A 10755-nucleotide genomic window follows, 5' to 3' on the forward strand; every position below is an offset into this window, starting at 1 on the left:
TATTTGTGCTGCCGAAAAGGCGCAACCGCTCAGCACAGTCTCCTCCTTGATGACTGTCGTGGCCAAAAATGCTGAAAATCAATGCGCATACGGTCCACACGAAGCACAACAACACAAAGTGACAAAAGAAAACACAAAAACAACCAAAAAAAAGCAAGGCTCGTGAGACCATTTGCCTACTCAATTTACCCTAATTTATGTTGCTCGTGAGTCCACCACAGCTGACAGTGTACGTGTAAAAAATGGAAAACAAAACCACACCTTTTTTGTATTTTTATTTGACCAACAGAAGTTGTGAAAGTAACACCACAAGGCTACACATGGCCTGTACATTTTGTACACTTCAGTCAATGCGTAAAAACAAAAAAAAGTGTTGTTTTTTCTTTTGAACGGTGCTATTTCCAACTTGGTTCAGTTCCAGTTGTTGAAAAACTGCTTGAACATGACAGTCTCCTTCCCCTGCGGCAGGATCTCCACCTGAAGCGTAACAACACAGAGCCCAATAGATTTTTTTCAGTTGTTCTCCATTTGGAATTATTGTTTGTTAATTGGCAAAATGGCCTTTTTGCAGAGCACGAACAACAGTTTTCAATGTAAATACAGAGTGTGACGATTTTTGCCACCTCGGTGTCAAAGTGATTATTAAAAAAGAAGTTAAACTTCAAGAGCAGGCGATAGAAGACAGTGATAGAGAAGGAACAATGGCGGTGTGCTCCACCTGTGTTTTCGTCTTGGAGTAGTTCATCTGCTCAATCAACTTGTCGGCCATCTGCAGGGCTACCTGCTTCTCCTCGGCGTTGGCCCCAATTCCTGATACATATTATTGAGATGAGGATGACTAGAAGGTAGGACTCCAGTACAAAGAAATCATTGACAACGGTCTATCCACTCTGAAGGACTGCACCCCGCAGGAACCAAGGGCGTGTCTGAAATTGCGCCTGCCCGGACGCCCGGGGCGTGCAACTTTTACGGCGGGCGTACACTTACAGAACGTCTCCGCCCGGGTGGCCGACAAGAAAAAAAACCGAAATATTTTTACTTCAAATAAAACGTTTGCTTTATTCCGATTTCGAAATCTTCGTACGGTTTGGAAATTTTGGAATTTCCGATCGTTTGGCAATTTGCATACTCGGTAGCCAATCAGAAGCCTGCATTGAATAACTTCGTGCTTCTGGGTGCATTTGCATATCATTTTCCAAAGTAGATGCACAGAGAACACAAGAAAAATGGATAAATGGTTAGGAATCAAGCCAAAACCTCAGCCACATAAGAAAGATTCAAAAGAAGCTAACAAAATTCATGACGCTACAAAGCGTAAACGTACATTAAAAGCACTGTGGAAAGAGCAGTTCACGTGGCTTTTAGCAGATGACGCAACGCAAACATTGCATTGTGCAATATGCCGAACAGTGTATGGACAAACGACAACTGGAGCAAAATCATTTGCAAGGGATATTTACCATCAATTAAGCAAGGGAGCATTTGTGGTAGATTGTTCTGTTTTATATATTCTGATTATCAATCCTGAATACTTTGCAACCATGTTTTTGTTTTTTGCGATTAGTTGTCTTATTGTGTTTCAAGTTGTGAAAAATGGGGCAGGCAACTTTATGGCTGGGCAGGCAACTTTTCAGAGTTGTCTGCCCTGGTGTCCGCTAACTTTTTGCCATGAGTTTCAGACACTGATAAAACCCAATTATACCCTCCACATCTAGCCCACCACCTCTTCTAACGACTTCCTTCAGGTAAGCGCTATGGTACCGTGTGCACCAAAACCACCAAACACCAGCTTCTTCCTTCTCACCCTGAACTCCCTCAATAATCTATCGTGACTCTTTGCGAATGTTGCACACCCCTGTGAAACACTATTTCCGCACTGATCGTTGGCTCTACGTACTTGAGTAATTCGATTAATATTCCACACCACCAGACACTTTCAAGCGCTTGAGGCGATCCCACCCGCCCTCCCACAGCCTCTTCAGCCTGCTGCCATCGGGTAGGAGACTGCGGAGTCTCCGAACCAAGACAAGCACGCTCGAGGACAGTTTCTGCCAGGAGACTCAACTCCCTTCCAGTCCTGCCCCCCCCCTGTTCCTTCCCATTGCCACACTCACCGAACTCTGAATACACACTACACGCTGTACTATCAACCTGAACTCTATTTTTTTCATGTTTTTTTTCTGCAAGAACTCACTTCGACCTTTTTTGTTTGTTTTTGCATTACTGTACTACACTACGTCACTTGACATACTCACTTTACATTCAGAATCTACATGTATTGTGTGTTTTCAATTGTTTGTCTTACTTAGCCACATTTTAAGTGCCTTGCACGCTGGGTCTGAGAGGACATTAATTTCATCTGTGCTGTATGTCATGCATATTAGCATATTTGACAATAAAGCTGACTTTGACTCTTAACTTTGGGCATTACTGCACACCTCAATTTGGGCGACCATTCCTGAAATTGGGGAGCGGATCCACTGGATTGGTGTTTCGACAAACACATTTCTTCCCAGTCACCATTGTCATGATCTGGTTGGCGACCAACGGGAGGCGCTGTCGGCCCCGCCTGCAGCCTCGCAGGTGCTGGTCTTTTAATCACTGACACTTAAAAGGACACCCGGCACGACCATCCGGTGTCGGTTCATTGTTTGCTGCTTGTTTGCTGCATGTATTGTGTATGTGTTTGTTTAACCTTGGCGGACTTTTACTTTTGGTCTTCTTTTGATACTTTGTATTTTTTCCGTTCAGATGATTTTGATGTTTTACATTTTGTTCCTGCTGACCTTTATTTTAATACAATTTGTCAAACAACCTCCTGCTCCTTCCTGTCTGCTTTTTGGGATCCGCACCCGCCATCACCACCTTGCAAAACGTGACACCATTTTAGAATGGAGACCACTTTTGGTCGTGCTGATGAAACGTCAGCTCCCGTTGCACCGTGAAAGTCAAGTGAACCTGTGAATGGGCTTCCCAATCAAGTGCGGGCCCAGATAGACTTGGAAGCGGTCACCTTTCCACACGAAAATCTTCCCGTTGGCGCCGTTGTCCAGTACAAAACAGTCATCACGAAGCAGCAGCTCCTTGGCAAACGGGCTCTTGGCGGTGATCTCGGTCAGTGACATGGAACCGGTGGCGTCGGAGACCTGTCAGAGGAGGCGGGATGCTGAAGGCACCGCTGGAAATCGCGGGCGCCTCCATCTCACCGCTGACCTTGTAGAGGGAGGCGGCGTTGGAGGCGTCTGCCTCGCTGTCTTCCTGCGGCGCACTCTCAGCCAACTCGGGCTTGGGTCCCAAAGCCTGTTCAAAAAGCATCGCGGTCATCTGCTTTGCCGTCATGTCCGATCCGGACGGCGACTGGCGACCTCCCGGGTTTACCTCAACCATTTCAGCGGGCTCCTCGCCCTCGCTGGAGTCCACGATGCGAGCTTTGCCGTGTCGGTCTGCGTCGCGAATCAGCGAGGCGATCTCCCGCACCTTCTGCTTCTCAAAGACGTTGGCCCGCGACCCAGTCCAGGACACAATGACCTGCGGGTGGCGACGGGTGCCTCGCTCTTTATTTATCTGACAAATCCCATTTCGGATCGACCAATGTACGCCTGTGGGTATTTTTCTTGTTTTTTTTTTGCAGTTGCAGTCGTCACCTCTCCGAGGTCCAAGATGAAGCAGTCACCCTTGTTGAAGCTCTTCCAGGACAGCTCCACCTCCTTGGCACGGATGTTGCGTTTGCCTTTAATCTGGTACAGGCGCCGCACCGCTTCCGCCGAGCCCCGAGGCCTCCTGAACCCTGACTCCACCCCTCCATCCTGTGAAGACAAGATCACCTGGGGTTGGCAAAACAATGAAGCTTCAAATGCTTGTGTGCAATCCAAATCACATCTATCTATCTATCTATCTATCTATCTATCTATCTATCTATCTATCTATCTATCTATCTATCTATCTATCTATCTATCTATCTATCTATCTATCTATCTATCTATCTATCTATCTATCTATCTATCTATCTATCTATCTATCTATCTATCTATCTATCTATCTATCTATCTATCTATCTATCTATCTATCTATCTATCTATCTATCTATCTATCTATGGATGCATGGTAGTCAAATGGTCAGCACACCGGTTCACAGTGCAGAGGTCGTGAGTTCAAGCCTTGGTCCAGCCTCTCTTTGTGGATTTTGCATGTTCCCCCCAGGCCAGCGTGGAGTTTCTCCGGGTCCTCTGGTTGCGATTGGAACGTTCGTTTGGCAATTTGCATACTCGACACGGCAGCCAACCAGAAGCCTGCTTCGTGCTTCGGACTTACCGTGACTGTAATGTGTACTTGAGAGTTTTGAAAGGCGCTTAGAAAGAGGAGTTCACGTGGCTTGTAGCGGTTTGGTGATAGAATTTGCTTTCTTGAAAAAAGCAAACGTTTGATTTGAAAAAAATATGTATTTATTTTTTTTTCTTGACGAAGTTGTCGGCCACCCGGGCTGAGACGTTTTGAAAGTTGTAGCCCCGGGCCTCCGGGCAGACGTTATTTCAAATGCTGTTATAACTTTATTATGCTCCAACACGCTTAAACCTGCTTTGAAATGAAGGTAAGCGCTTTCTTAAATGAATTGTCTAGGCCGTGTTCCGCCTTGGAAAAGTGTTTCCGGGGTGTGGCTGAGATTCCTTCTCAGGCGCTTCATCAAAAAGAGCTCATCCAACGTGCGGGTGCAGACGGACAAAAGCAGTTGCCAAGTCGGGAAAAGGAGTGGGTGCCCGAAGGCCAGACCTTGTAGCTGACCCCCCTGGGGAAGAGACTCATGAACTCTGGGGACTCGTAGCCCTGCGCCTGCCTGTGCTGGACAGGGTCCCCGCCCAGGAAGTTGTCAAGTTGGATGGCCAGCATGGCGCACGCCATCTGCTCGTCACGCGACGACTTTTCACCTGAATGGGATAAGAGTGGAAAGTGGAGCGGCGTCAGGAGGGTGGGGGTGTGGGGTGCAGGGGGCACCTGGCAAGTGTCAAGACCCACCGATCCACATGTGGAGGTCAGCTCCCAGTTCTGCACGGTTGATAAGCACCAAGTAGGAGTCGCCGTTGTAGAAGACCCCCACCTGCGAGGCGGGCACTTGCACGGCTTTCATCTTTTCCACCCTCCACACGTGCAGGCCAAACGCTCGCACCTCCGGACCGAACTGGCCCGCCGCCGCCTGGAAGGGGAGCATCCTGCGCACAGAGACATGGCGCTGGATGACGCGATCCCGCAACAAAGCATCCAATAGTCCTCATTGGGGTAGGAGGTGATGTGGTGACCCGTGACGGCGGACATTGGGCCACACCCACATCGACGCAAACACGTGCGGACACTCGCTGGAGGATTCGATTTTCTATATTTTCATGTTTTAATGACATCGAGGCAGAATGCACACACGGTAGCCATTGGGATGTTTTGGTGGGGCGGCTGATTACGCTGCGGGTGTGAAAGATGCGCCTGGCCCAATAAACGTTGCGCAACACCGCCGTCAAGGGCGAGTCATAACCTTTGCTGATGTGGTCATGACAAAGCGATACGGGCCCTTATCGTGATTCTGCGCGGAGGCGCTTATAAATATTGACTTCTATGACATCAGCGCGATCACAGAAGTCAGCAGCTTGCGTTTCGCTCCAACGGAGGCGCCAGGCCCGCGGCCGAAAGCAATAAACAAGGAGCCTTGCTCGGATCTGCGGCGACAATATCAATACTTATTATAATAATAACACATTTTATTTCAAGGGCCTTTCAAAGCTCTCAAGGACACTTTAGAGTCACAGACAAGCACAGATACAATAATAAATAAAGTACAATTCTAAATACACTAAATAAAATACAATTATAAATAGACACAAGAGATAGAGCTACACATAAAATAAAAATAGGTGGCTTTTGAGATGGGATTTGAAGGGTGGGAAGAAAATCAATGTTACGAATGTTGGGAGGAAGTGAGTTCCAGAGTTTGGGGGCAGCGCAGCTGAAAGCTCTGTCCCCCATCGTGCTGAGACGGGCAGGGGGGCACACAGAGGTGGAGGGAGGAAGAGGATCTGAGGGAACGAGAGGGAATCAAAATTTGAAGAAGGTCAGATAGGTATGGGGAGCCAGGTTATGGATAGGTTTAAGTGTATAAAGAAGAATTTTAAAGTTGATTATATATACAGGTACTTGAACACTAAATGAGCACCCCCCCCCCCCACGGGCCCCCTCCAGCCCTAAAAGATTGAAGTCATCATCCCTTGGGGAAAGAGCAAGACGCACTCAACTGGATGCCGCGTTCCGGCGCCGTGCTGTCCGACTCGGGCTCCATCCTAAACAGGTTGCGGAGACTCGGCTGGCGGGGTCCCGACGAGGAGTTTGGGCTCGCCTGTTTTGGTTCGGTTGCTACATACAGTGAGTAGGAGGGAGCTAGGTAACCGAAGCCGTCGCGGTGAAAGGCTACCTGGGGCGGAAGCGGGGGGAAGGTGCGGATGGAGTCGTAGTTGGGTCGGGTTCCCAGATACAGCCGTTTTGAGGACAACGGCTTCATGTCTTCACAGCTCCACATTTTTTTCCCCTACCTCTAGTGCACCCACCAAAAATACATAATTCAGAGTGCTTCACTTTTGCCGCTTTCCATCATCACATCATCGTATAACATCAGGTGGTGAGAATGTAGGATTGGATTTGGATTGGATTGGATTTGCCTTTATTATTATCAATCGGGCTCCGTGTCGATTCCGATTGGGTGAAGGAATGAAACTGTGAAACACCTTCCATGGTGTCTTCTGAGACCTTTGGAGATGTACTTAGTTAGTTAGTTAGTTAGTTAGTTAGTTAGTTAGTTAGTTAGTTAGTTAGTTAGTTGCATATGTGTATGTTTATGTTTATTTATTTGAGTGTATTTATTTATTTTTTCTATTTATTTCTTTCTTTGTCTATTCACTTATTTGTTTGTCTATTTATGTATGTATGTATGTATGTATGTATGTATGTATGTATGTATGTATGTATGTATTTATTTATTTATTTATTCATTTATTTATTTATTTGTGTACATATGTGTATGTTTATTCATTTGTTTGTGTGTATTTATTATTTATTTATTTTATTTTCTATTTATTTATTTATTCATTTATCTATTCATTTATTTGTTTGTCTATTTGTTTATTCCTTTGTATATTTATTTATTTATTTATTTTAGATGTATTTATTTATTTATTCATTTACATCTGTGTTTGTTTATTTGTTTGTTTGTGTGTATTTATTTATTTATTTTCATATGTGTTTGTTTATTTATTTGTTTGTGTGTATTTATTTATTTATTTATTTTAATACATTATTTATTTTTTCTCCAACGCTCTTTTCTTCCTTCTTTTGAATCGCCTCAAATTCCGCATCTCAATTATTTTATTTGAGACGATGAAAATTTGAAAGCAGGCACAGGCACATGCAGCGTCGTTGTTGTAAAATGATCGACTATTATCAAGTTCTATCGTCAAGTTCACGAGAGCTCCCGTCTCTCCCGGTAAATTGGCATTTTCATGTTTATTATGTTTGTTCAGTCATTTTAAGTGCCTTGCACGCTGGGTCCGACAGGACAGTAATTTCATCTGTGCTGTATTTCATGCATATGAGCATATTTGACAATAAACTCTCTTTGACTTTGATTATCGATGGAAAATTTGGATCTGGGCTCTGTGACACACTTTGGACCTACAATGTATGTTATTTACCGATTGGTGTTGTGCTAATAAGATACATTGCTGATGTAGATTGACAGTTTAACACATTAGGTATCGATGAAAAGGTTTCTTCAGCCATCATTAGATTGGATTGGACTAGATTTGCCTTTATTTGTCTCGCAGTGGAGAAATATACATTTCACAGCAACAAAGTTATGTATGAAAGGAAGAGGAAATGAAAGAAAGAAGTAGATTCTACTTGTTTCTTTCATTTCCTACTTCGTAGAAAAACAAAATACAGGAGCTGCTGGAAAGGCAGCCACTGTCATCTGTACTGCTTTGAAGGTGTCAGACGTAATAATAATAATAATAATAATAATAATAATAATAATAATAATAATAATAATAATAATAATAGCTTCAGGAAATAATCAGATTAGTAATATATATAGGGCCAGAGTTACCAGCACAATTTTAGTTCGCTGACGAAGCTCTTTGGATAAGGACCGACACATCCGACACCTTCCAAGAAATATAGATGACGGCTGAAGAAACCTTCTCATCGATGGATCACTCCTGTATGACTGAGAGCCTCCACAGACACATTATTGGTAGTACATAATTTTCGGGTGATTGAAATTTAAAGAGGGCACCGTGGTCGATTGTTTAGCAGGCCCGCCTCACAGCACAAACGGTCGTGGATTTGATTCTGGGCTCCCCGTGTGGCGTATGTACGTTCTACTTGTACCTGCTGCTGCACGAAGATAGGTTCCAGCATGCCCAATACCCTCGTGAGGAGAAGCACATTCCAAAATGAATGGATATATATATATATAATTGTTAGGAATTGAGCTCAGGAAAAAAAGCCTCCCTTGCCCTTACTTTCAGCAAATTGAAAGTGACTGCCGTGTAAAAAAAAACAACGAATATGTTGATGATAAGTATCTGTGAAAGAACCAACAAGAAAAGTGAAGTGGCTCTGCATGGAAAATGCAACACTTTATAGGACGGAAGTGGCGCCGTGATAAGCAAACAAGGAAATGAAGGCAGAGAAAGGAAAGTATCCAACAATGAGTCATTTGAGCAGTAAGGTTGAAGGCTTACCTGGGTTAAAAAACAGCTGAAGCACCAAACAGGCAAAGGGTGAAGGAATGAGCGCTTGTGTGGGCGACAGAAACAAATTTGTGTGTGCTTGGGACACTAATGCACACTCAGACCGCATATTTCCTGCATGAGTCAGCCCCCCCCTTTCCAAAAAACACCAATGTGATTGAAAAGAGCCACTGAACTCGTTTGTTAGACAGGGTCAGGGCAAGCCAATCACTTTAGCATTTCCGGGGACTGAGTGACTGCCCGTTTCCACTAATGGATCACTCAATTTTCAACTGTGGCCATTTGACACGTCAAACTCTCTCTCTGTCTGTCTGTCTGTCTGTCTCTCTCTCTCTCTCTCTCTCTCTCTCTCTCTCTCTCTCTCTCTCTCTCTCTCTCTCTCTCTCTTTCACACACACACACACACACACTCTCTCTCTCTCACTCTATTGACTATTAAAAGCTTTCTGATTCTGATTTGTTTATTTGTATATTTGTATATTTATTTATTCGTCTATATATTTATTTACGTATTATTTTTAAACCGTTATTTGTTTATTTGTTCGTTCATTCATTTGTTCATTCATTTCTTTATTTATACATTTGTTTGTTTATTATTTTAACCAACCAGGTTATCAGTCGATGAGATACAACATACATACATCAATGGTTGAAATACCGATACTGTAATTGGCTCGGGTCAAAGAGTTACAGCTTTGATGGGAAGTCGGCTCACTAGCGTGTTTCCTTATTTTGAAGGGAACCACAGTTGTGGTTGCCGGCAAAGCAGCGCACATGAAAAGCGGGGACGTTGCGATACATGCCCAACTCGGGTGAGCTTTTCGTTTCACGATCGATTTTGAGCGCCGGACTCTTGTACCAACGTGCGACCGTCTTGTTTGCAGTTTGGAGTTGGATGTTTTTCTGCAGGTGAGCAGCGGCAGCCAGAGGCGCCAACGTTCACTGAACCCGGGAGTAACACACACTCAGCACTAAGTAACAAATGCGGTACAATAACATTCAAATAAAGTAATACTCACTACTCATTAACTCGAATGTGTCGCAATCAGTGACGTGCGGCGAGGTTCATGGCTGGTGATGCACTGACGTCATCACTGACGTCACCGCTCGTCTCTACTTAGTATTTGAACGGTAAATGTGAAAATTCAGCGATTTTGAAAAAAATCCTAAAACGGTGAAGTTAAATGGACAACAACTTAAAGTACAAATCACTAAATACATCTAACTGTTTAATTTATTTTTTTCATTTGATATTTCCATGACAGCTTTCCATGATGACAGGTGAGGCACTGCCTCACCTGCCTCCACTGACTGCACGTCACTGGTCGCAATGGATCTTTGGAAGGCCAGCTGGTCAAAATGAATACCGGAATGGGTGCTTTTGTGCAACCGGTGTGTTGATTTTGTGTTACATTGCACCCAATGTGCTAATTATTATAACGCGTTTTGATCAGTGCAATTTAATAAAAAGGAAATAAAAATCACTCGCAGGTCCATTTCTGCTACGCAAGCCAACGGCGCTCTCTTGTGTGAGATGCAGGTGGAACACAGTCGTTTTTCCTTTGGGAGCGAAGAAATTCATTACCACTTTTCGCTTCCAAAATACGATTTTCAAATAATAGTGATAATACATTTTATTTATAAGCGCCTTTAAAAACTCTCAAGGACACTTTACATTCGCAGGATAACATTTTTTTTCGGCGCGTGAGCAGCGATAGCTATTCGTGCCGGCGTTCACTCAACCCGGAAGTAACACTAAGTCAAATATAAAACGGTCAATGTCAATAACATTCAAATAAATTAAAACTACTCACCATTTGATGACAATACTGTGATCTTACCTTGAAATGGTGATCACGAAAAGAATTCAAAGTCCTCTCAGAAAGCCTTTATTATCTTCAACTCACTCATTGGCGAATCTCTGGACTCTGTCAGTTTACTCGGAGTGGACCATTTTCCTTGTTTGTAATGT

General features: G+C 44.0%; 1 protein-coding gene and 1 long non-coding RNA gene across 5 annotated transcripts; one reads left to right on the top strand and one right to left on the bottom strand.

The window, feature by feature from the left end:
- Positions 1-260: 260 nt before the first annotated feature.
- On the bottom strand, positions 261-10740 carry capgb (capping actin protein, gelsolin like b). Of its 4 annotated transcripts, XM_088990879.1 has the most exons (10): positions 6449-6463; positions 6273-6373; positions 5011-5204; positions 4768-4922; positions 3645-3806; positions 3379-3528; positions 3214-3300; positions 3014-3146; positions 719-810; positions 261-477 (listed from the first exon to the last, which is right to left on the bottom strand). In XM_088990879.1, the coding sequence occupies exons 2-10, from the start codon at positions 6314-6316 to the stop codon at positions 412-414; spliced, it is 1083 nt and encodes a 360-aa protein (XP_088847005.1). In that variant the 5' UTR covers positions 6317-6373; positions 6449-6463; the 3' UTR covers positions 261-411. The 4 variants fall into 4 exon arrangements, with proteins under 4 accessions (XP_088847005.1, XP_088847008.1, XP_088847007.1 ...); XM_088990882.1 differs by lacking the exons at positions 6273-6373; positions 6449-6463 and adding an exon at positions 10625-10740; XM_088990881.1 differs by lacking the exons at positions 6273-6373; positions 6449-6463 and adding an exon at positions 8775-8930.
- Positions 9225-10611, top strand: LOC148902384 (uncharacterized). Its single transcript, XR_016114292.1, has 3 exons — positions 9225-9758; positions 9833-9914; positions 10049-10611. It is a non-coding gene; the product is annotated as an uncharacterized LOC148902384 (long non-coding RNA).
- Positions 10741-10755: the final 15 nt, after the last annotated feature.

Source organism: Hippocampus bargibanti, linkage group LG02 (assembly GCF_051943395.1).
Source record: "Hippocampus bargibanti isolate YZ-2025 linkage group LG02, ASM5194339v1, whole genome shotgun sequence".
In the NCBI taxonomy this organism is placed as follows: Eukaryota; Metazoa; Chordata; class Actinopteri; order Syngnathiformes; family Syngnathidae; genus Hippocampus; species Hippocampus bargibanti.